This window comes from Carassius auratus, chromosome 39, assembly GCF_003368295.1.
Source record: "Carassius auratus strain Wakin chromosome 39, ASM336829v1, whole genome shotgun sequence".
Taxonomy (NCBI): Eukaryota; Metazoa; Chordata; class Actinopteri; order Cypriniformes; family Cyprinidae; genus Carassius; species Carassius auratus.
In genome coordinates, this window is record NC_039281.1 from 7,901,747 (window position 1) to 7,927,364 (window position 25,618).

Below are 25,618 nucleotides of genomic sequence, written 5' to 3' on the forward strand. Positions count from 1 at the left end.
ATAATTTTGTTGGGAGGTATAGCTTGTCTGTTCAGAAAATGTAAGCATTGTGGAAATGTGTTCAATGACTCCATATTGTGTGAAAACGACATGAAATGTGTGAATGGTATGGCCACAATAGACAGATGCTGTGCTAATTGTGTTTAGAGTTTTGAAAATGTGACAACTGCTTGGACAAATGCTTGTTAGCGACTGAAAAAAACTGTAACATGAGGAGTCTATGGGATTGACTCCCTTTTGGAGCCAGCCTCTAGTGGCCAGTTGATGAATTGCAGTTTTATGGTTACGTCAATGCAAAGACACGAGTAGAAATCCTGCAGTGCGATTAGCACGAATGACGCAAAGTTAATTGAGCGTTTCGGGTTTTTTTGATGCACAAACCGAGTGATTCGCGCGAGTTGAAAAATCTAAACTTTTATGAAAATTCGTGCCACGTTAAACAATCAGGAGCTTGCTCTAGTAGTGACATGATTACGATGTAGCAAGCTGAGCGGATGAATACTATTTCACGCGCTAATGTAGCGAGTAAACTCAAAATGTTCAAGCGTCCAACTTTATTTGCGCAATTCGCATCTGGTGTGAACGCCCCAACTTGTTGGTTTCACGAGAGGTAACGGAAGGTTGCGCTTGATGAATAGTTGAAATGTAGGCGTTGTGTGAAATGCACAGTATCCCACAATGCATTGGGGTGTGTGTTTTACGTACTCTGAGAGCTGGATGCGGTCTGATCAGCTGCTGCTGTTGCTGCTGGGCCTGCTGCTGCTGTTGTTGTTGTTGTTGCTGCTGCTGCTGGTCCATCATCTGATTGGTCCTCATGTTGGGGTGCATGGCTTGTGCTGCCAAGTGGCTGTGCATCATAGGAGTCTGCTGCATGGACTGATGGGAAAACCTGAGACAGATGGTGAAAGCGTAGCTAATGTTTTACACTCCTTCAAAGCTGGGTTGTGCAATACAACAATGCAAGGAGACAAGCTTTATATTGTAAGCTAATGAGTTGATTTATTCTTGTTTCTTCCTCTGGTCATACAGTTTTTTTTAAGAATCTGCGATATAATGCTATTGGGTGAACTGTCAGTGGGCGGAGTCACATACCAAAACAAAAACAGACATTGTGACACTGAACACACATTTCAAAGCAGAATAACATGCTCTGGTTTTGTTTTTCGGAGAAAAAAGTGTGAACTTAGCATGTTTCCTAAATATCTGTAATTTTATGATTTGGCACATTCAAAGTGTACTTATAGCACCTTTACGAAACACATATTCAATTTGCTAGGAGTCCTCAAACTCCTAATTTGCTGCTTATTAATTAATGAAAGTAAGGTAGTTACTATATAGTTATATTTAGGTTTAGGGTAAGGATAAGTGATCTTAAAAAATACTAGAATAAGGCATTAATATGTGCTTTATAAGTACTAAAAAGCCAATATTTAAGTTAATAAGCAACTAATTAATGGTGAATAATGTTGCAATACATGCTATATATTAGATAGCATGGGATATGATCATCTTTGGTAGCTCAATTGAAGGCATTTTGAGTAAAACAAATTCATATTTAATGAAGGACAAAAAAAAGTTTGATTGCATCTTATTTAACTGTTGTGCTTCTTAATCAAGAATAACAATGAATCCATCTTTTGTTTTAGTCTGAAAAAGTGAAAGGTATTTAGATGCATGTAAGCAAAACAGACATCAAAACATATTTTCTTGTAAAATGTGACAAGATCGCGAATTCAAAAGTGAAAGCCCGGCTTACAACACAGCAAGAGGAACTCCGTTCACACAATTCAAATCGCAAATAATACTTCTGATGAAAAAGAAGGGGTTGAATGTGATAACATGTTAACTTGCAAAGGAAATAAATGATCAGGAAACGAAATGAGGTCAAATAAATCATAGGGTAGAATTGACTGTCTATTGATTTGTTTATAGGTGCAATAACTTTTAGTTAACTAAAACTTGACTAATCATAAACAAACACATTGCACAAGACAAAAAAAAAAATGATGACCAAATTAACAGGAAAAATCCAAGCACTTGTGTCTGTGACTGACCTTTGTGTGTTTGGCACTGTGTGTGCGTATGCTCCAGGAGCCTGCTGATGCACGTAGCCGCTAGGTCTCGGCTGCATTTGCCTAAGAGGGTCCACCATGGCTGGGTTTGTGCCAGGATGTCCTCCCTGGAAGCCGTACGAGGCAGGACCTATTCCTCCGGGCTGAGAGGGGTGCGGCTGCATCCCCATGTGTGAGCCGTACGTGGTGTAGCCTTGAGAGATGTTCTGAAGAGAGAGAGAAGCATGGGCTGTCATCACCGGGTTTCAGCAAATGCTGAATATATCAACGACGCAAATTTGCCTGTACGTGCCTGTGTCGGTTGCATCGATGGATACTGTTGATTAGGTGCCACTTGTCTAATCTGCGCTTGTCCAAGTAAATGATTATGATTCTGGAGAAGTGCAAACAGAGCATAAAAAAACACAAATGCGTTCCATTTCCATTTCCTTTGGTCTATGTCAAATTTAAGAGTTACCGTTGTTTCCTTTTTAAAACGACGTGACCCATGTGTGACGCTGGAGCACAAACACAGTCTTAAGTCGCTGGGGTATATTTGTAGCAATAGTCAAAAATAAATTTTATGGGTTAATATTATAGATTTTTCTTTTATGCCAAAAATCATTGGGATATTTAGTAAAGATCATATTCCATGAAAATATTTTGTAAATTCCCTATCATAAATATATCAAAACGTAATTTTTGATTAGTAATATGGATTGCTAAGAATTCATTTGAACAACTTTAAAGGTGCTTTCCTCAATATTTAAATTTTTTTGCACCCTCAGATTTCAGATTTATTTTAAATAGTTGTATCTCAGCCAAATATCATCTGATCCTAATAAACCAATGAAAAGCTTATTTATTCAGTATTCAGATGATGGATAAATCTAAATTTAGAAAAAAATGGACACTTAAGACTTCTGTGGTCCAGGGTCAGATATATGGAAACTTGTTTCTGCCACTGAATAAAATAAAAAGGTAACCACCACTTTGTCTTACAATTCTGACGTTTTCTCAAAATTGTGTGTTATGAAGTCAGAATTGTGATACATAAGTAAGCAATTTCAAGAAATAATGTTAGAATTGCAAGATACATCATGCAATTCTGAGAAAAACAACTTGTGAGATAAATCCCAATTCCATTTTTTTTTTTTTTTTTTTTTTAATAGCTTAAACAGGCTTCCATAACCATATACTCTATTCATACACAACCATTTAAATGCAATCAAGTCAAGCCATAATAATACTTGTTGCCAAGTCTGGGCTTTTACCTACGTCTGCTGGTTTGGTTTTGTTTCCCAGTCCAAGCCTCTACTCTACTCTTTTATTCTTTTTTTTTTTTTAAGTGAGAATACCATCTCACCAGTCATTTATAAACACAATTTACAGCACACCACAAAACTTTTAAAAGCTCACAGACACATTAAAGGCTCAAGATGTCTTGAACACCACTTTTTCAATGATTCAGAAAAGATAATGCATCACTGTCTGAGCGAGATTTCAAGGAAACCATAGCTGTATTAACATTGCAGGACTTTGCATTTGTTATGCTATTTTATCTACAGTAGAATTCTTTAGTGAAATAAAGTAGCGCCAAGATGATATTTATTGGAATGAATTTGACTTAATTAAAGAGCGAGAGAGAAGACGGGCAAGTGATTGTGATGCTTGTTGGTTTAATTACCAAAACTACCAAGTTATCATCTCACTGATGAGAAATATAATGTAGTTTTTCACTGTTGTATTTATAAAACCCACAGGGCAGAGGTTGAAAACCAGCTCCTGAATGTACAATTTCTAACTCGTATAAAGTTTCCATCTTTTAATAAAATGCGAGTGAAATACAGCACACCAGCATTAAAACACAATCTTTATGTGCAAATGTTGCATTGGAAGTTCTGCAGGGAATCAGATATTTCTGTTCAGACATTGGTCAGATGTCCAGATATCGGACATGTATGTGATTTAAAACCACATTTGGTTTTACACCCGTGTTTACAAATCTGCAACAAATTCCAAACTGTGTGAGCAATAAAATCAGATTTTTTGTGCCAGTCTAAATGCATCCAGTGTGTGTTTTCGGTCTGGGGTCTTGACCGGTTAAACCAGACTCACCAGTCTGACCTGTAACTGATGACGGAGAAGCTGCCCCTGATGCATGCTCGGTGGAGGCTTGTAGCCCATCTGGAACTGCTTGTCCATTCCCATCATGCTGCCCATGCTAGCACCCGGCATATTAGCTATGTTGTAGGTGGGACGTTGAGGAATTTTGCCCATAGGAGCCCTGGAACGGAAATTGGGCTCTAAACCGGGACCCCCTTACGGGGGAAAATACAATGAGAAAAAGCATAAAAGACAACAAAAAAACAAAACAGAAGATCTCCTACATGCATCCATCGATGCTAAAATGACTGAAGTAACTGGATTTTTAAAAAGTTCAAAAGGAAAAGAGGTTAAAAGGCTTGCACTGACCTGGTGGCAGAGGCTGGTTTTGGCCGTATATTTGGCCCATTGGAGTCTGGTAGCCCATTCGGAAAGTCATGTTTGACTGGTTCATCAACAGATCAGGAGCCATGCCTGGCGTGTACTGCAAGACTGGGTTGTGCGCCTTGTAGTCCTAGACCACAGGAAACAGTTGCAAAACTTGATATTTAACTCTAAGTCAAGCCATTTTTGCTTCTTTTGTAATTTTTACCTCTTGTTTATTTGCGGATGTCGGCTTCTTTTTCTTTTTCTTCTTACTGGGGTCAGCTGCGACACTATTGACGCTCTTCTCCGGCTTCCCAGGATCCACCTTCTTGTCCGGTTCAGGAGGCACGGGTGTGGGTGGCTCTTCTTCCTCTTGGGGCAGGTTGAGAGGCGCCAGATAGTAACTGCGTGGTTTGGGCTTTATGTGGGTGTGGTAAAGCAGGAGCCGCTGCTGCTCTTCATACTTTGTGACTTTGCGGTCGACTCGCACGGTCCCAAACCAGCCCCAGGACAGCGGAGCCGAGTGCTTCAGGCCCTCGAACACGTCCCAGGGAGAGATCTTCTGCTTAGTCGACACCTGAAGACCCTGTGTGTGAGAAACCACGATGCAAAGGTCAGCGAATGTCCAGAAGCCGGGTAGCGCTACCATACCTATAATGTGCTACGTACCTCTTTTTCAAATCCGGCAATTTTGTTGCCCTTCGTGTCAATGAGTGACCCCTGGGGTTCACAGGTGATGACATCACGCATCTGTTTGGGCAGAGGCAGCAACTGCCGCACTTTCTCCAAGCTTTCGGACTGACGGTCACCGAGCTCTTTCTGCAGGAAAAAACAAACAACAGTCTTACATTTCCAGAAGAAAAGTTTGTGCAAATGCACAAAATCACTGCCGTGATGATTTAGTGTTGCTTATCACAGCTGCTAGTGGTAGACTATGGCTTAAAACTAAATTGGGATTGGTACGATTTTTACATTTTGTTTTTAGAAAGAAGTCTCACCAAGGCTGCATTTATTTGATTAAAAAAAATGCAGTAAAAAAAAATCTATTTCTATTTGAATACAGCTTCAAATGTAAATTATTCCTGTGATGTGATGCTAAATTTTCAGCATCTTCATAACTCCAGTCTTCAGTGGAGTACAATAAAGTAAATAAAGTAAAATATTTCGAGAATACAGTCATAAAATTGTGATTTAATTCATAATATTTTAAGGTATAAAGTCGTAATGTTTTAAGAAAGAAGTCATAGCAATATAAGGTTAAAGTTGTAATATTTTGAGAATAAAGTCACAATATTTTGAGAATAAATGTTTTAATATTTTAAGAACAAAATCATAGCATTGAGATTAAAGTCACAGTGCTTTCAGAATAAAGTCGTAGCGATATTGGATTAACCGTCATAATATTTTGAGAATAAAGTAGTATAATAAGCTTAATTAACATGAAGTAGAATTAATGTGAAAATTTCACCTCCGCAAAAAAAAATTAAAAATGCTCCAACCTTTCATTCATCACATTAAATCCAACATTAAAAACAAAGTCTGAAGTGGACTCCATCTCATTTTCTGACGTAAATAAATATTGCTCGGTCTCACCCTGAGCTTCTTGACCAGGTTCATGTAGGCCCTCTTATTCTCTTCCATGCTGCCCTGAGAGATGCTGGACATGTCGGCCGCCAGAGTGCCGTTAATCAACACGCTCAGCATGTCTAACACCGTCGTGAAGAGCTCACTAAAGGAAAACAACAAACATCATTCAAACTAAGAGAGTATGGCACAGGTTAATCAGAGACTGTGTCGGATCTCACTTGTTAGACTGCATGTCCACCGTGCCACTGCTGATGATGTCCAGCAGAAGCACCGCCCACTCCGTCGTCTGCTGTGTGCTGCGCTGCACCGTATCAAACATCCCACCCACCTACAGACCACCAGACACCAAACAAGAACTGAGCTCAGTGTAGTTTGACATGTCTCAGTGACATTCATTTTAACCTCGGTGCATGCAATACAAGGAAATGAGATCGATCAACACACAGATCATGCTTCTTAGGTTGCATGAGAAACAGATGACGGTTGCGCACCAGATTGAGTCGCAGCTTCAAGGCCTCGTGCATCATCTGCTTGGCTTTGCAGTCGTCCTGGTACTGGTCCTCTCTCCAGTTAGTCACAATCTGACGGGGAACACACCACATCAGTGTTGAGAGATGAGAAGCACTGACTGACAGTCACTGGGTGTGTGTGTGTGTGTGTGTGTGTGTGTGTGTGTGTTGATGCGGTACCTGCTGGACTTGGCTGTAAAGGGAAGTCAGGAGACCCTCTCTCTGCTCGTCTTGTCCCTTGAGACACGTCAGCACCAGAGAGAGGAAAGGCTGCTGGCTCAGGAGAGACATACTGAGAGAGAGAAGAAAACGGATTGTGATATATACCATATTACTGATCATGCCTAGACAAATTAGCTTGAACTCTACATACTCTATATTATTTTAAAGTGTTGAGGCAATAAGCATCAGGAGAAAGCAACAGTGTAAATAAACCTGTGTGTTCAGTCGAATACCTTTTTTGTTTCTGTCGATCTCTTTCTTTCCTCGAGGAGGGACCCAGGTGCTGTCCCTTCTCCAGTTCTTCACCCGCAGCCTTCAGCACGTGACCCTGCACCGAGGTGGGCAGCTTCCCAATCAGAGGAGCCACTAACCAGACCCCTGAACGCTCGGAGGAACTGGAGGAAACACAAGAGGATCTGAGAAACACACAGAAGAGAAGGCCAGGCCATCCAGTCCATCAAACCGAGCAATGATTGGGGTCACCGACCTGAGCACAGGTTTGGGTTTGCTGGCACTGTTTGTATTAGAGACTGAGCTGCTGGAAACCGCAGAGCCATTCATGGAGGGGTTACTCGAGTTCATCTCAGCAGACTTCTGGAAAACCTCGATGGTGGCCTTGGCTATGTTCTCCAGAAGAGAATACAGCTCCTGTTAAGAATGGATTCAGATGTGCAAACCTTAAGAAAAGACGAGAAATCATCGGACGGTGATGAACTCAGCAAACACGCTTCGGCTTACGTTGTTTGAGCTTTGTTTGATCATGAGCTGCAGCTCGAGAGACGACTGTCTCATGGTCCACTGGTCCATGTTCTGTAAGCAGACGGAAGATGGAAAGAATGCTTTTAAAGGAATCAAAGCAGAGCTAAAGAGCCAGAGCTGGAGGTTAATTGTCTATGAAAACCAATCCAGAATAATGAGCTGCTGAGAGACCCACACAAATCATTCACGGCTTAAAGGCTAAAGGGTGTGAAATTAATAATTAAGCTCAGGGAAATGACTCTCTCTTCATTCTATTCTACAGGGTTTAAAAGCTGAAAACATTTTTCTTTTTGCATTGACAGCATCACCAAATGGATTTGGAAAATCAATGACTGTTTTCAAACAGGTTTCCAGAAAACTCCTCGGCAAATGTTTATATGATGGTATATTACAGTGTTTCCCCGGGACTATGTGAGACTATCGTGAGTAGACACCTAATCATCTAGAAACGCTTTTACATATTTAAGTAAAGGAAAAATTAAGAAATCCAACCTTTTCAGTCTGCAGTGATTTGTACCAGGACTTTAAAGTGGAATAAAAACCTATTTTTTGTTGTGACAGTGTCACACTGGTATTTTTAGGAAGCCAAACTAATTAAAAATAACAATGAAAATAATGAAATAAATTACTATTATAACTATTAAGACAAATCTATTACTATTGTAAAACAACTGCACTGTAAAAAAAAAATATATATATATATATATATATATATATATATATATATATTTAATAATAGGTAAAAAAAAAAAAAAAAAAAAAAAAAAAAAGGAATATATAAAAATTAAGAGACTGCTTGAAAATACTCAGTTTCTCAGGATTTATGTAATTTTAAGTTATGTGTTTGAGTAAAATTAAATTGTATTTTATTCTGTAAACTACTGTAAACGACATTTGTCTCTTCCAAAATGTTGTCACTTAAGAGCATGCAATGACAACTGGTCGAGATAAAAATAAAAATATGCAGTGTTTTCAGACATATTTAGATTCATTTTTAGACAACACAATACCAATGTGTTTTAACTTCAGAAGATTTAAGAGTTCAATATTTGGTGGAGTAACCCGCAAAAAAAAAAAAATGTTATCAGACCTTCTTAGAATATAAAAATATTAACATTTTACTCAAACCCATACCTAGTAAATCCAAAGAAACTGAAAATATTCAGGTGGCTTCTTATTTTTTTTCTTTTCCATAGCTGTATGTACAATACATGGTGTGTGTGCTAAGCCCTGGAGCTTTTATTTTGGTGGTAATCTGCAAGCAGGCCTTAATTTTCCATGACAGCAGGTATACAAACACTTCTCATTACTAACCTTGAGAAACAATGTAAACATGTCCACAACACTTTCAAACTCATGCAACGGAAAATAAAAGTGAACCTGGTGCACATGGTGCTCCCAAATGCATAAAAATATCCATATATCAGCATAAGCAGAGAGGGAGTTTTCTGCATTTACTGTGAACCATACATGCTGAAACACAAAGCATTAGAATATAAAGCCTGCTTAATTAAATTACAGCCTTTTCCTAAATGCACTACGATAATTTGCAAATTTGGGTTAGATTTCGAAAGCCAAAGCAACAGCACAAAACACTGTGGGGGTAAATATATTTTTGGTTCTGTATGAAACTGGAAGGATAAGATTACAGTATGGGAAACACTGTAATGTTTAAATGCATCTTAACTAAATGGTTTCGATGTAATGTGAAAATCTAAAAATTGACTCTATACTACTATAAAAAGCTCTGTCGAGTCAGGAGCAGATGTTCAGATGGGGTCATGTGAGAGCGTGTGACCTGCAGGATGCGTTTGATGCGCTGTCTCTGAGGATTCTCGCCCTCCTCGCTGTCCAGATGTCTGTGCGGGTAACAGATGAGCTGCAGTAAGCGCTGAGCTTGGATGTTCACCAGCACTGGATCCTGCAGAGCACTGCTGTCCTCCGACAGAGACTTCAGACACCGCTCACCAACCCACTCCTGAACCAGAGAAAATGCATTCCCACAAGATTTGGATCATGATCACATCATCATTATCTAGCCAGTGGTTAGGATGTGAAAAAATGTGACCCTGGAGTTCAAAACCAGTCTGAAATTAGCCTCATGACTGGTTTTGTGGTCCAGGTTCAAATATTTCCACAATTTCAGTCTATACTGGTATTATAACAGCTAAAATTACTCTAAGTAGGACAATCCGATCCTCTTTAAACCCTCACCTGTTGGCAGATGCTCTTCAGCACATACTTGGCGTAAACCACCAGGCTCGCCGTTTCAATCGAGACGTTACGTCCTCCGGATTTTTTGGAGCCCATGTCATCCTCTCCGATGTCGTCCAGTCCGGCAGAGTGGGAGAAGCCTGAACCCTTCAGCTCAGCGTCTCCTGGAGAAATACACACAGAAGTCACCGTTTTTAGGGACCAATCAATTCTGAAAGCATAAACTGCGTCTCATCTCCATCTTCCAACTCATTTGATCCATTGCTTTTGGCCAAAATCCCAAAACAACATCCATATTAAACCCCTCTCCAATCAAAAAGTCCATCCCCTGTTGACCTCTCACATCAAAATCAAACCACATATTTGTTTTTGTAATTTTTTTTAAACAGTGCATGATCGGTGCATATTTCTCTCCTGATTCAGACGAGACGGCTTTTTCACTGTAATTATGGATTATGGTATTTAGCTGGAAATGACTGTTAAAAAGACAACAATTGATGGATTAATGTGGTTTTAAATTTTAAAATATTAGTTTTTAATCAGCTGTCTGGATTCACATTCTGACGGCACCCATTCACTGCAGAGCATCCATTGGTGAGAAAATAATGCAATGCTTCATTTCTCCAAATCTGATGAAGAAACAAACACATCTAAATCTCGGATGGCCTGACAGTGAATGCATTTTTTAGCAAATTGCCATTTTTGGGTGAACTATGTCTTTAACCTCCCTGTTTGAGAGACTAAAACGTGACTGCACAATAGAGAGGTAAAGTCTCAAAGTCTCACCGAGCATGAAAACAGCCTTTAACACGGCAAACACGGCTCCCACCACGATGCTGTTCTGAGAGGCAGCCAGCAGATGTCTGTCGCAGGACGATCGGATGCCCACTGTGGATTTGTCTGTGGACAGAAGCATTATTCTCAGCTTTATGGGTTCATCTAGAGTCGGTCAGGTGGGATGTGATGTGAACAAGAGAGTTTGAGTTGATTTGGAGGGAGCTGTAACCTGATTTGGTGCCGTCTTGAGGACAGGGGTTGCGCTGTGGGGTTCTGAACAGATGAAGCAGGATCCGACAGGTAAGTCTGGCTCCAGATTCAGAATCCTGCTCACTACAGGCTGAACACACACACACACACACGTCACTTCTAGTGTTTTCTATTAAAAGACACTGGCCTCAGAATACGACTCCTATGACTCAAACGAACAGATAAATAAACACCCAGGCATAAGAATCCTGTAAAGTTCCCAGAAGGATCCTCAGACTTGATTTAAGGTGTTGGTTCAACCAAACACACATTCTGCCATAAATTGCTCAACCACATGTGAAGTCGCTGGGGTATTTTTGTAGCAATAGCCAAAATATAATTATAAGAAATTATAGATTTTTCTTATACGCCAAAAATCATTAGGATATTACATAAAGATCATGTTCCAAGAAGATATTTAGTAAGTTTCCTATTATAGATATATCAAAACTTAATTTTAGATTATTAATATGTATTGCTAAGAATTCATTTGGACAACATTTAAAAACCAATTTTCTCAATATTTAGATTTTATTTATTTTTTTCAAATATTGTCCGATCCTAACAAACCATACATCAATGGAAAACTTATTTATTCAGCTTTCAGATGAGGTATAGATCTCAATTTCAAAAATGTACACTTATGACTGGTTTTGTTGTCCAGGGTCATGTATGTTGTTCCTAACTGAATGACAAAACTAAGTATTATAATTTATAACAACTGTGGTTTCAATTATTCATGAGATCATGCAAAATATAAAGTGCATTACAAGACATAATAAATCGATTTAAACTACTTTTATAATCAAATATATAGAAGTGTCAACTTTTTTTTTTTTCTTCACATCATCATCCTAGACTTCAGATTCACCCGTCTAAATCTGGCACATTTTATATTGACCTTATGTACTACTAAAATGCATTTATTAAATAATTATTTTTAAATAGAGAGGAATATAGCAGGATTAATGACAAAAGTATTTTTTCCCCAACATTAACATGTTTTCCAACAGCATGTCATGCTCTCTTTTTAAATATGCACTTCTGAACACCATCTTTCATTGCTGCCCTGAATAGCTCCTTGTGTTTTGAGCCAATCGGAGACAGAGAGAGAGACTGTGGGCGGCAGAAGCAGCTCTCTGGCCGCAGGACAAAGCTAAAGATGGAGCTGCCCGGTGTGAAATGAGGAGACATCAAACAGGCTGGCAGTTAGTACTGAAGTCTGTCTGATTACTCTGAACTCTCTCAGGTAACTGTGAAAAACTGAACGACTCCAAGAGTGAGGTATGCAGTGACTGAGCGTCTGTATGGCAGGAACACTGAAGGATCTGTACCTGCGTTCAGAAGGGAGGGAATGGCCACACAGCGCACCAGATCCTCCAGCAACAAACACTGACGAGCGATCAGGATGGCAACGAATGTCGCCAGCGAGTCGTGGAAAGACAGATCACTCACCTGCCGAAGAGAAAAGGCATTCAATTACCTCCAGGAACATCTGGCACAGCTATTTAAAGGGACAGTTCACCAAAAACTGAAAATGTACTGCTACTCATCAAGGAATACACAATGAACACACATGGTTCCTGATGATATATTGAGGTCTTATGAAGAGAAAAGATCAGTCGGTGCAAGAAACTGAACATTATTTACAACATTATTATGCAAAATCCAGAGACTTGGACAAATAAGGGAATACGATTTGTTTCTGTGAACTGGTTCTTTCAGACAGTTCGTTTCAATTAACTGGTTAAATTCACTAGTTAATGGGATTATGCAATGACATCGCATATACACCATTATATTATTAAAGCAACCAATAATGATGTGGATGTTTTGCATGTCTAAAACCTATAAAGTGAAAAAATAAACAATAAAAAACTATAAAAACGTTAATTTCATTTTCATTTAAAACGAACAAATCAAAAGAATGATTCCTTTGTGAACCAGACATCACTCTGGACAGATTGTCTGAGTCTCTGGATTACAGGTAATAATGTTGAAAATAATGTTCAGTTTCTTGCACAGACTCATCATTTCGCTTCATAAGACTTCAATATTTCATCAGGAGCCACAAGTGTTAAATTAGCTTTTTATGCTTATTTTTCTCAAAAACAAGCAGTCACTGAATTGCATTTCATGAATCACAAGGGTTCACCGTTTCAACTAAAAATCTTCTTTACTATTCTACTGATGAAAACAAAGGTCACCAACATCTTGGATGGCCTGAGGGTTAAATCATCTACACATTTCAACACTCATCCATCGACTTCTAGCTGAAGAGTAACTCTTCTAGTCATTCTACGTCAACCTTGATAATCTAAACATGTTTTGGACGTCTGCACAAGTATGCTTAAAACACCAAATGAGATCAAATGGCTACAACATGTAAGCAGTCAATGCAACAGATGAGAGCGGACTCACGTCAACGTTGCAGAGCAGATCGTTGAAGCCACAGTTGCCGTTGTTGGAGGAGCAGCAGAGCGCCTTGAGCACTCCCAACCACTCGGCGCTGAGAGAGCGACAGTACGCCGTCAGCTCGGCACACAGGATCCCGATATCATTCACCCTGAAACAAACCACACAACAGTTCCTCAGCCCAGGGAAGAAGGCACAGCTACAGATGCCATGCAGCTGTTCTGCCATTACCGAAGATGTTTATGGAAACTCATGGTGCGTTCACACCAGGAGCATTAAGCGAGTGATTACCATGTTAAGTCAATTCAAAGACGCAAATAGACAACCAACAACGCGATTCGCGTGAATGACGCGGCGCGGATTGAACGTTTAGAGCGTTTTCATGCGCGAAACGAGTGATTCTCACGAGCTGAAACATCTTGAACGATTATCTTTTTATTTAGCCATGAGGTTTAACTAAAGACTAATTACCGTATTTTTTGGACTATAAGTCACACCTGAGTATAAGTCGCATCAGTCCAAAAATACGTCATGAGGAAAAAAAAACATATAGAAGTCGCACTGGACTATAAGTCGCATTTATTTAGAACCAAGCACCAAGAGAAAGCATTACCGTCTCAATGTCGCTTTATGTCTTCAGTGTAGACTACAGGAGCACTGAGCAGCATAGAGCGCCCTCTGGTGGCTGGAGACGGTAATGTTTTCTAGTGGTTCATTTCTCTCGGTTCATGTCAAATTAATTTTGATAAATAAGTTGCACCTGACTATAAGTTGCAGGACCAGCCAAACTATGAAAAGAAGTGCGACTTATAGTCCGGAAAATACGGTACATACTTTTTGTCTTGAAGTGTTAAAGACGGATGTTAATCTATTCTACAATTTAAACTTTGATAATAAAATGGTAAAAATAAAATTATCTTTAATTGTTTACTGCTACAGTAAACTGCCTTTAGGCTAATTAACTGGAATATTTCATAGTTTGATTATTACGATTAACTGATCATTTTTAACTGTAGGTTTTCTTACATTGATTTTTTTTATAAAAAAAGTAGTTATTTATATTAAATATTCATATACAAATTAAATGTAATAATTTTACTTATACTTTTATTCATATTCCGAATTATATTTTATTTTTTGTTATTTTGTGTAGGTATATTATTATTTTAGTAGCCTATTTTAAGTTTATAACTTTTTTAATGTGCATTCGTCAATTTTTAATTACCATTTTACTACTAAATATATTGTAGACACTTAATTTTCCGAACAGTTGCTTTGCGACGATTTTTATTGTGAAAAGCACATTACAAATAAACTAATTTAATTGTATACTGGGGCTTAGTTTTAATTTAAGTACAACATTTCTAATTTTCGTCTAATACTTAAATCTTATTTCAACCATTAGATGTTTTTAATCTTTTATAATGTACCTGATCAAAACATAAATCGACAGAATTAGATGCTCACCTCTCGGGATCACGGTGGTCCACGCACACATCCATTAGCACGTTACACACGAAGCTGTATCGGTTAGCTGGGCTGTCATTGAGGATCTTTCCCACCATGGAGTGGTTGAGGTTGTGCGCGGTAGGATTAGCGATAGCGTCGATCATGAACATCTGATCCCACAACATGTTGGAGTCTGATGGGTCGATGTTATAGTAGATGGAGTTCTTCACCTTCGAGCAGAACTCACTGTGGGAATTCACACAAATCCAGACACCATTAGAGACCAGGAATATGGGCAAACGCTTAAAAAGAAGAACGGATTTGTTGCTCTTACCTGAAAATCTCTCCAAACTTGCTCTTCAGGTGACTGCAGGAGGTATAGAGGTCGTAGAAATAGGCCAGGATACAGCGTTCGGTTGAGGAACAATCTGATGGGTTCACGCCAGACTTGACTACAATCCTCAGCCTGCAGAGAATGATACTATATATTCATCACCGTCCAAAAATAGTTCAAAATGTGCTGTTAATTTACTCATCCTCATAGGTCATCCAAGATGTAGGTGACTTTTTCCCCCTCAGTAGGACAGTAAAGAAGATTTTTAGCAGAAACTGTGGTCCTTGGTGATTCATAAAATGCAAGTCCCATTTTTGAAAATTAAAAAGCATATCAAGGAAAACAAAATTAACACTTGTGGCTCCTGGCGATATATTGAGGTCTTATGAAGCAAAACTATCAGTCTGTGCAAGAAACTGAACATTATTTACAACATTATAACCTGTAACCCAGACCTTCAGAAAACAGGGGAATTATTATTTTCTGTGAACTGGTTCTTTCGGACAGTTCGTTTCAATGAAGTTAGTTTAGATAATCATGCAATGGTTCAAGAAATTCACAAAAATGAACCGGTTCAAAAGAAAGATTCGTTTGTGAACCATACATCATTCAGATTGTTTGTCCAAAGCTCTGGATTTCAGGTAATAATGTTGTAAATAATGTTCAGTTTCTTGCACAAATTGATCGTTTCTCTTCATAAGACCTCAATATATCGCCAGGCGCCACAGGGATTACTTCGGTGCTCTTTGATGTTTTTTTATTTTTAAAAACGGGCAGCCCTTGAATTGTATTTTATGCATCACCAAGGACCACAATTTCAGCCAAAAATCTTTTTTTTATTGTTCTACTGAAGAAAAACAAAAACAAAAAGTCACCTACATCTTGGATGACCTCAGAGTGAGAAAATGAACAGCCAATTGTAATTTTCGGATGAACTTTCCCTTTGACATCATGCCAAAAGCTGTGATTTCATTGTCCTATCAAGTGGCAGACATGAATATGACGTACCCATCGAAGACCTGTGCGTTCTGGTCAGGGTTGAGGATGAGGCAGGAGTGGTATCTCCGCAGAACGGCCACGATACACAGACAGAGACCTGTAGTGTAACTTCCCGCCAGGTTGGAGGACTTCAGAAGGAGTTCTGCTTCCACCAAACTCAACTCATTCAGCAGCTACATGACACAACACACGCTCAAGCTAATCACTGATGCACAACCTAATAATGCTTTTTTACAAGCATTTACGAAGCGAGGGAGAACATCTATAAATTGGAACCGGTTTGTAGTTTAATTTTGGCCGATCTCTATTCCAGAACTGCACACAAACCACATTGCAATCATTTCCCAAAATGTAATTTGTGTGTAATGCTTATGAAGTCTGCAAAGAGGAGAAAACACGATTCAAGCTCACTTTTTGTAATAAAAGAAAAATATGTTGAGATTTATAAGGAACTGACCGTCTTCAGAAATGTTTCAATGGCATAGTCTTTTACTCTTAACGCCATATAATGAATATTTAGGTATCGAAATCCAAAATCATATGGAACAGTGTCCTCAAAACTGAGGTACGTAATGAAACGTGACTTCTTTTATATTCTTTTATATATATTTTGGGATCAGCTGTCATACCTGTATAGCGAAGTCAATGAGGCCACTTATATTGAGCGAATACTCCATGAGGTCGAAGATGAACTGGATGTGTTGGACCAGTGGGAGGTGGTAGGACATCCCTAAGGCAAAGCTGGCGATCTGTTCCATAACATTCCTGGACACCTGTGAGAACCCAAACACACCATCTGAATCACAGCTGAACGCTGGTGAGATTTGGAGACGGTCAGGATTTACAGAGAATTTAAATCAGTAGGTTTGGATACGCTGCACAAAGTTTGCCCAGATTTACAGTCTGGATGCTGGAAATTCAGAGCCAGTCTGCAGGAATTGGGCAGACTTATTTTGCAGAAAACCATGCAATGATGGGCACAGTTTCTTGACTGATGAGGTGTAATCACATCCATAATTTGCCAAATCCGAGTCCAGTTATTTCAGTAGGAATCCATGAGATTGGGATTTCCATCGTGAGGCCAAATCTTTTCCCGAAACAGATTTAGCTTGTGTTAAGAAATGGAAAACCGCTTCATACAGTTCGCAAGTTGCGCATTCAGTTCTCTTTCATGGACAAAAACACACAAAACTCCAACAAAGCATCTGTTTTTGAGGGTTGACCTTAAAAACACAGTCTTAAATGAGTTAAAAGTCCTAAATGACTTTAAAGAGTTGGATGTGTGTCAGACCTGCGTTAGGTTTAAAGAGAGAGCACTGCTTTTAACCTGAAAAGAACAATGACTCCATCATCAATAATCGTACCTATTTTAAAAATACAACTTTAACGATGAAAACTTAAAAAGGCAATGTAGCACGTTACAAAGCTTTCACTCGATGATATTATATTTATTTCATTAGCTGTCAAGAACAACTGCCATGATTTTATTTTATATTTATTTCCCTTGATTAATGTTAATAAATTACTCACTATTAATTAGTGATTTAAGCAACTTTATGTATAGAGTAAGATTCGTGGAAACGTAATCGAAAAAATTACATCACGCGCACTGTTTGCAAAATGGTGAAAAGTATATTATGGTTTAACTCAACAACAACAAATAAAGCAGGTCACTGCAGTTCATTGATAAAAGTCAGGCTGACCTGAGAAGTGACCTGATGCTGGTCAAAGTGTGAAAGGTGCTGAAATTTAGAGAAAATGTCTTCAGCGGTGGGAAAGGCCTCGGGTTTACTCCTCTTCCTCTTCTGACCTTCCTCACCTCCTGACGAAAGAAAACAAAAGACAGAGTCAATGGGTCTAGAGCTATGAATATTCAATGACAGGATGAATAAATGGCTTCTTTGAGTGTACTACTCCTTTAATAATCATTGCAGTTCATTTTTCAGATGGAGTTGTGGAAATTGTCGCACCGGTCTCTGCTGTACTCTTGCGGTTGAGGACCTTCAGGATGTCTTTGGTGATCTTCTTGATGGCGTGGCGAGCTTCATCTCGCTGTTTGCCAACCCCATAGAGAACCACCAGACGCTGGTTACACTCGTGACTTGCGCTCTCCTCCTGAACAAAAACACGTTTAGTCACGATTTCAGTCATATAAACCACCGTTCAAGACTCTGGGAGCGGTACGTTTATTTAAAAGTTTTAAAAACTCAACAAGCCTACATGCATTTAATCAGAAATGCAGTAAAATCAGTTTTATTGCCAAATAGTATTCCAATTTAAAACAACCATTTTAATTTAAAATGTGTATTTTTTTAGCATTTGAATCCAAAGATCATTCAGAAATAACTATAATATGTTGATTCTGTGCTTAAGAAACAATATTATTATTACTGTTAATGTTGCAAACAATTGTGTTTGTGCAAACCTTGATACATTTTTGACGAATGAAGCTTTGTACTTATTTCATGCATGTTCTTCACATGACTTGTCAGTTTTTAAATAAGTATTTAAAATAACAAAAGGAGAAAATGACAATCTTTACTATTTTGAAGAAAGAGACCATTTTTATATCATATACGGCAACACTTAAGTTTATATACCAATGCTCACTATTAAGTCGTTGCTTATTAGCATGCATACTACAAGCATATTTGGCTGTACACTATATAAAAAAAACAACTGTAAAAATTACAGTTAAAAAACGACAGATTTTGTGGTTTTATCTTAAATTTACAGTTAAATACCGTAATTTCCTTAACTGATATAATTTTTATATACACTAACTTATTGAAGTACTCAAATCTGCCTTATACCTTTGTAATACACTGCTATCCACCAAAAGCAGGTGGTGATGAAAGAAAGCCCATCACAAGCAGCTTTTAAATAATAACATGCAGTGTTATTCACACAAGCACTTAACACCATCAAGGTGAGACTGATTAAACTGAAATACGCAATAAACATTAATTTAACGACATTATATGTAACACACAACCCCAATAAACATAACAGATAAGAAAAGAAGAAGAAACAGTTATTTCAAAGAAAATTCAAATTCAAACTAAATTTGAAATGCATTGCATAGAATTCTGGGAACGTCAGTTTACGTTTTTTTCCCGTTTTTACTGTAGCATTTTCACAGTTTTTTTAACATTAAAAATCACAGTCATTTTTTACAGTATACTTATAAAGCGCATATGCCTTATTCTGTATTCTAGATCCTTTAATGCTAGCTTACTACAGTAACTATTACTAAGCAGCAAATTAGGAGTCTCGGTTCATTGTGAGAATCTAAAGTGTGATCTTATTAACTTATGTAAAACCCCACAAGCTCACCTGAGGAATGGGGAAGTGTGTGGCGTACTGTATGTGACGGGGCTGCTCATAAACCAGCGGGAAGGCCGGGTCCATGCCCTTGTCCTTGGCAGTGTTTTTGCTTTCCTGATCCGGGGCAGGTTTCTCCGGGGAAGGGCTTCCCTTCGACTCGCAGTGCATCGTAGGAGAAAACATCTGGTGGAGGATCAGCAAACATCAGGTACCATCACTATTACAAAAGTCACACGAGTTTAAGCGAAATGCTTTCTCCAACCTCATCAAAGTTTGCACTCGAGTTGTGATCGATCTCCATTGATTCGGACATACCAGTATCCTACAAACAAATAAAAAAATGTTAGCAGTGAAGTATGACTTCATCCACCCAATCATTTTCCTCTTGGGAAAAAAAAAAGCTTCTTGCCTCCATTTTTACACTGCTTCCCGTGTCCTGCTCTTTGCGCTCTGATTCGTCGGAGGGCTCGTCGCTGGGGGAGCGTGGGCGGGGCAGATGGGAGTCGGAGGCCAGGTCGCCTCGTGAGATGAGGGTGCACATGTAGATGTTGTGTGAGAAGACGTCATGACGGATGAGCTCGCAGAAGAGGAGCACGAGATTGGAGAACTCCACTCGCTCACTCTCGTTCCCGGGTTCAGCTTCACGGACACAGAGACAAAGCTTTAGCTCATATGCACTAAAAAGATGCTTCTTCTGCTCATAAAGGCTTTATACATTTGATGAAAAATACAGAAAAATCAGTAATATTGTGAAATATTATTGCAATTTTAAATAACAGTTTTCTATCTTAGTATATTTTAAAATCAAATATATTTTTGTGATGCGCAGCTGAATTTTCAGCATCATTACTGCAGTCACAATGTCTTCAGAAATTATTCTAACATGCCAATTCATAAAGATTTTTCAAATAAATTGTTTTGGGAACCTGTGACACTTTCGTCAGGATTTTTTGATGAATAAAACGTTGAAGAAAAAAACAGCATTTATTTAAAATAGAAATATTTTGTAACAATATACACTATTGTTCAAAAGTTTGGGATCTGTAAATTTCTTTCTTAAGAAATTCATACTTATATTCAGCAAGGATGTGGGAAATTTATACAAAGTCTTAGTAAAGACTTGTATTGTTACAAAATGCTTCTATTTTAAATAAATGCTGTTCTTTTAAACGTTTTAATCATTAAAAAATCTTGACAAAAAGATCACAGAAAATAAAAATATGAAGCGGCAAAACTGCTTCCAAAATGTATTATTTCTGAAGGATCATGTGACACTGAAGACTGGAGTAAGGTTGCTGAAAATTCAGCTTTGCGTCAATTAAATAAAATTATATTGTAAAGTATATTGAGATAGAAAACCGTTATTTTCAATGGCAATAATATTTCACAATATTTCTGTATTTTTTTATCAAATAAATGCAATCTTGATGAGCATAAGAAACTTCTTTAAAAAAAAAAAAAAAAAAAAAAAATCCTTCTGATCCCCAACTTTTGAGCGACAGTTCATACCTTTTTTAAAAGCATAAGTGGTTAATGGCACTGGAAAGAAACCCGTACAGATGCTAAAACATGAACTCACTGAGCACAGGTGCTTGTGTGTCCAGGAACTGCAGCAGGACGTCCTGGAAGACGGGGAGAGTGGCAGCAGACAGAGACCCTGAGGACACCGAGCCCTTCTCATCCACGACCTCCGACTCTCCACACCGCTAAAAACACACAGGAACATATCACTGTGAAAACTGCGCAGCTGGACATTACCACACCATTTTCATAATGGAAAAATAATGTTTCCCAGCAGCACCTCGGCCTCGATCTCCGTCTGCCTCTTCTCCAGGAGTTTGGCCACCACCATGGCTCTGTGCGGCCCGGACCTCTTACAGGAAACAGCCCACTCACACAGCAGGGTCACCACCGCATCGTCATCTGGACTCATCTACAGAGACATTACACATCAAACATCAGATCAAGCCAAAACATCTGAGAGTTATATAATCAGTATTACATAGTTATTAAACATGTATACATCTGATTGCAGTTAATAACGGTCCATTATTGGCCCACTATTGTTCAAAAGTCTTTTTTTTTTTTTTTAGTTTTTTAGTTTCTGAAGTCTTTTGTGCTCACTAAGGCTGCATGTAAATTACAGTAAAAACATTATAACTGTGAATTGAAATAATTTAAAACAACTTTTCTAATTTAATATAATGTGACCTAATTTAAGTCGCTGGGGTATATTTGTAGCAATAGCCAAAAAAAAAAAAACATTGTATTGAAATAAAAAAATGATCAATTTTTCTTTTATGTCAAAAATCATTACGATATTAAGTAAAGATCATGTTCCATGAAGATATTTTGTAAATTTCCTACCGTAAATATATCAAAACTTAATTTTTGATTAGTAATATGCATTGCTGAGAATTAATTTGGACAACTTTAAAAGGTGATTTTCTCAATATTTAGATTTTTTTTGCAGCTTCAGATTCCAGTTTTTTTTAAATAGTTGTATCTCGGCCAAATATTGTCAGATCCTAACAAACCATACATCAATGGAAAGATGATTCATACAGCTTTCAGATGATGTACAAATCTAAATTTAGAAAAATTGACCCTTATGACTGGTTTTGTGGTCATACGTTAAACTGTAATTTATTCCTGTGATGCACAGCTTTATTTTCATCATCATTACTCCAGTCTTCAGTGTCACATGACCCTTCAGAAATAATTTTAATATGCCGATTTGATGTTCAAGAACCATTTCTGATTATTATCAAACTGCAAGTCTTTTTCAGGACCCATTGATGTATTTGAATTTTTTTGTAACATTCCAAAAGTGTCTGATCTTCTAAAATTCCATGATAGCGAAAATAAAAACACTGTTGTGTTGTCTTTACCTCGTGTCCGTCTTTGCTCTGTCCCGAGCCGAAGATGCGGTTATACAGCGAATCCAGGGAATTGCTGAAGTCAGACTTCTCAAAGCTGTGGTTATCCAAAACCTCCAGCGTATGCAGAACCCGGCTGATGGTGAAACCTATAATCACATATCATACAGTCTTACCCAGGACAGAATAAGTCCAGAGCGATGCTGAAGAGCTCCTTCATGCCCACCTGCGGTCGTCTCCTGACACTTATCGAAAGACCAGCGAAACTCCACGGCCTGTCCTCTCTCTTTGATCTGCTCTTCAATCTCCCTCACTTTGACACGCACCTGAGAAGCATCACATTGCTTTAGATTCATTGCTCTGATTAGATGAAAAGCCAGTGTGGAATCCAGTGAAGTCGAACCTGCTGGTTAAAGCTGCTGTTGCCCCCAGGCATGGGAAGATTAGACGGCGCGATCGCCAAGAGGTCTAATGGCGAGCCGGTCTTATTTCGGCTGTCGGTTAGAGAGTAGTGCCAGACCAGAGCGCTGGGACAACACAACACGATACTCTACAAACAGAACGAACACAGTGTCAAGAGAAACTCAATGTCAGGGATCAGAGAAACACAGCACAGATCTGTGGCAGAACCTGCAGCATGCAGCTGAGTCCGAACACCACGGGTCTGTGCTGGGGGCAGATGTAGAAGTCTGTGAAGGGCGTTTGGGGCGGGTTGCCCCCTGCAGGCTGGGAGGTCGGGGTGGGGGGCAGAGCGTTCCCTTGCTGTGCCGAAATGCCGTGTGAAGGGTGTCCGCCTGGACCTGGTCCGAGACTGCCATCGCTCAGCAGCAGATTTAGTCGGCGTGTGCAGAAATACGCCAGCCGTCTCGATAAATACGCCGACTGCACAAACTCTCCCGAGTACTAAAATAAATAAAGACTGGGTCAGAATAAGCACACTGTTTTCGGATAACCACCATCTCAGGCTTTTAGGTGCTGATTTTGGGAGACAAATCTGCAGAAATCTTTATCTTTTTTTTTGGTAAAACCAGGTTAAAATGTGAGCACATTTAGTTTTCAGCTACTGAAAATTTATCAAATTCAACATAGTGGACATACTACTTTTGAAATTTGGAAAATTAATATTTATGGCATACTTGGCACAAGTGTGTCCAATGCACAGGTTTTGATAGAGGCGAAACTAAATGCATCTCTGTTCTCCAAAGTAGACATTCCTCTTTAAAAGAAAAACACATCAGGTGAATGCAAAGTGAAACTTTTTTTTTTTGTCCACTGAAGAGGTGTACAATTTACTCCTGAAGCCAGAGACTCCAACATCGCTGGAAAGGAACCACAGAGGGCCTTAAAAAATTAAGTTGATAAAAGAAAAGGGCTTTACTCCAGAATTTACTTCTGGAGTCACAGACATGCAAACTTTGGAGAAAAAATAAAAAAAATTTGCTTTTTGAATGGGCATCACTGGCACATAATACAACAACGATTGCTGAAGTCAGATTTTGACCAATCTCTGTGTCAAAGTAATATAATGATGCTGCCATCCGTATCAAATCATTTTTACCCTCCTGTGATTTGCCTCTGAATCTGGTGATAATTGCCATTTTGACCCTGCTCTACAAAAAAATGGATTTTACTGTAAATACACATCCGTGATATTTTATATTTTGGATTTTTTTTTCTTCATGTATTGCTTTTACCAGAAAAAAAAAGAAAATTAACAAAATCAATAATTTGACCTCTGATAAAATAAACACATTTAAAACTATTATACATATAAAACCAATTCAAATTTCTAAGTACTAAAAAAAAAAAAAACATTTAAATTTTATATATTATATATATTATATATATATATATATATATATATATATATATATATATATATATATATTAGTAAAAATCAAGATATTAATATAATTGCATACTATTGATACTAAAAGATCAGTCCAAAAAACATTTTTTTGAAATGTCTAAATGTAGTTGTCATTTGTAATGAATGGAAGCTGAAAGGGACAGTGGATGTGCAGATGTGCTGTGTTAACACACCTGTAACAGGAGCGGCAGCAGGAAGCGCAGAAGCTCGTCTTCTCCAGGTCTGATCTTCTCGAAACACTCCAGCACCCAGGTGAGGAACTCGTGTCTGTCTAACATGCCGTCCTGTCACACATGAACAACAATCCCATCAACTCATACAACAAAAACACTCCTCTTTTGCTCAAGAATTATAAATGCAACAGTGGACAGTATGCCATATGTGACCCTGGACTATAAAACCAGTGTCAATTATTCAGTGTCATATATCACCTAAAAGCTAAGTAAATAAGCTTTCCATTGATGTATGGTTTATTAGGATCGCACAATATTTGGCCGAGATACAACTATTTGAAAATCTGGAAATATTGAGAAAATCGCCTTTAAAGTTGTCCAAATTAAGTTCTTAATGTATATCGCTAATCAAAAATTCAGTTTATATATATTTACGGTAGTGTTTATGGGTTAATGCTTACGGAAATTTACTAAATGTATCCATGGAAAATGCTCTTAATATCCAAATTATTTTTGGCATAAAAGAAAAATCTATTTTGACCCATACAATGTATTTTTGGCTATTGCCACAAATATACCCCTGAGACTTAAGACTGCTTTTGTGCTCCAGGGACACAAATGTGATGCTCTTTAATGCATTGTGAAAGGTGATCATTTAAATTTGGGATCGTTCCAGCACTAATATATAAAATAAAATGTGTCTTTTTTTATTTTAATTTTTTAAGAAATCATTTCATCTGGCAAGGATGCATTAAATTGATCAAAAGCAACAGTGAAGACATTTAAAATGTTATAAAAGATTTGTGTTTCAAATAAATGCTGTTCATTTAAACTGTCTTTTCAAAGAATCCAGAAAAAAAGTATCACAGTTTCCATAAATAAATGTATTTTGAACAGTTAATCGTGATATCAGAATGATTTCTGAAGATCATATGACACCGAAGACTGGAGTAGTGATGCTGAAAATTCAGCTTTGAATCACAGAAATAAATTGCATTCTAAAATATACTACAATATTAAACGGTTATTTTAAATTATAATAATATTTCACAATACTTCTGTATGTTTTATCAAATAAATGCAGCCTCGGTGAGCTAAAAAAAAAAAAAAAAACTGAAATCCTACCAACTCCCAAACCTTTACATGGTGGTGTATATATAAAAGGAAAGGTGACTTTTAATGAATGCATAAAAATAATATCTTCATTTGTGTTCCAAAATTAAACCAAGTTATGGGTTTGCAATGAAAATGTTAATTTTTGGGTGAACTATCCCTTTAAAAACGTCATCTTTGTGGGACATAATTCCACGTTTCTAGTTGCATTCCCTTGCA

At 38.1% G+C, this 25,618-nt stretch overlaps 1 protein-coding gene across 3 annotated transcripts in view; it reads right to left on the reverse strand.

Moving 5' to 3' along the window:
- The window catches only part of LOC113057849 (mediator of RNA polymerase II transcription subunit 12), a 34,810-nt gene that overhangs the window by 5,081 nt on the left and 4,111 nt on the right, over window positions 1–25,618 (reverse strand). The window contains exons 6-41 of one of the 3 annotated variants that reach the window (XM_026225394.1): window positions 24,287–24,397; window positions 22,874–23,146; window positions 22,647–22,793; window positions 22,470–22,569; window positions 22,256–22,392; window positions 21,166–21,297; window positions 20,944–21,070; window positions 19,774–20,003; window positions 19,627–19,686; window positions 19,374–19,547; window positions 18,008–18,152; window positions 17,741–17,859; window positions 16,667–16,810; window positions 16,047–16,210; window positions 15,039–15,170; window positions 14,723–14,950; window positions 13,262–13,406; window positions 12,175–12,295; window positions 10,821–10,931; window positions 10,601–10,714; window positions 9,815–9,978; window positions 9,399–9,578; window positions 7,580–7,651; window positions 7,329–7,489; window positions 7,075–7,236; window positions 6,800–6,911; window positions 6,602–6,691; window positions 6,329–6,438; window positions 6,117–6,252; window positions 5,193–5,342; window positions 4,750–5,109; window positions 4,527–4,671; window positions 4,179–4,372; window positions 2,365–2,445; window positions 2,055–2,278; window positions 706–889 (exon numbers count right to left, since the gene is read on the reverse strand). In XM_026225394.1, the coding sequence (XP_026081179.1) occupies window positions 706–889; window positions 2,055–2,278; window positions 2,365–2,445; window positions 4,179–4,372; window positions 4,527–4,671; window positions 4,750–5,109; window positions 5,193–5,342; window positions 6,117–6,252; window positions 6,329–6,438; window positions 6,602–6,691; window positions 6,800–6,911; window positions 7,075–7,236; window positions 7,329–7,489; window positions 7,580–7,651; window positions 9,399–9,578; window positions 9,815–9,978; window positions 10,601–10,714; window positions 10,821–10,931; window positions 12,175–12,295; window positions 13,262–13,406; window positions 14,723–14,950; window positions 15,039–15,170; window positions 16,047–16,210; window positions 16,667–16,810; window positions 17,741–17,859; window positions 18,008–18,152; window positions 19,374–19,547; window positions 19,627–19,686; window positions 19,774–20,003; window positions 20,944–21,070; window positions 21,166–21,297; window positions 22,256–22,392; window positions 22,470–22,569; window positions 22,647–22,793; window positions 22,874–23,146; window positions 24,287–24,397 (5,439 nt within the window). Of the gene's footprint in view, window positions 1–705; window positions 890–2,054; window positions 2,279–2,364; window positions 2,446–4,169; window positions 4,373–4,526; window positions 4,672–4,749; window positions 5,110–5,192; window positions 5,343–6,116; window positions 6,253–6,328; window positions 6,439–6,601; window positions 6,692–6,799; window positions 6,912–7,074; window positions 7,237–7,328; window positions 7,490–7,579; window positions 7,652–9,398; window positions 9,579–9,814; window positions 9,979–10,600; window positions 10,715–10,820; window positions 10,932–12,174; window positions 12,296–13,261; window positions 13,407–14,722; window positions 14,951–15,038; window positions 15,171–16,046; window positions 16,211–16,666; window positions 16,811–17,740; window positions 17,860–18,007; window positions 18,153–19,373; window positions 19,548–19,626; window positions 19,687–19,773; window positions 20,004–20,943; window positions 21,071–21,165; window positions 21,298–22,255; window positions 22,393–22,469; window positions 22,570–22,646; window positions 22,794–22,873; window positions 23,147–24,286; window positions 24,398–25,618 lie in introns of all 3 variants that reach the window. The other 2 variants (XM_026225395.1, XM_026225392.1) reach the window with 2 other exon arrangements.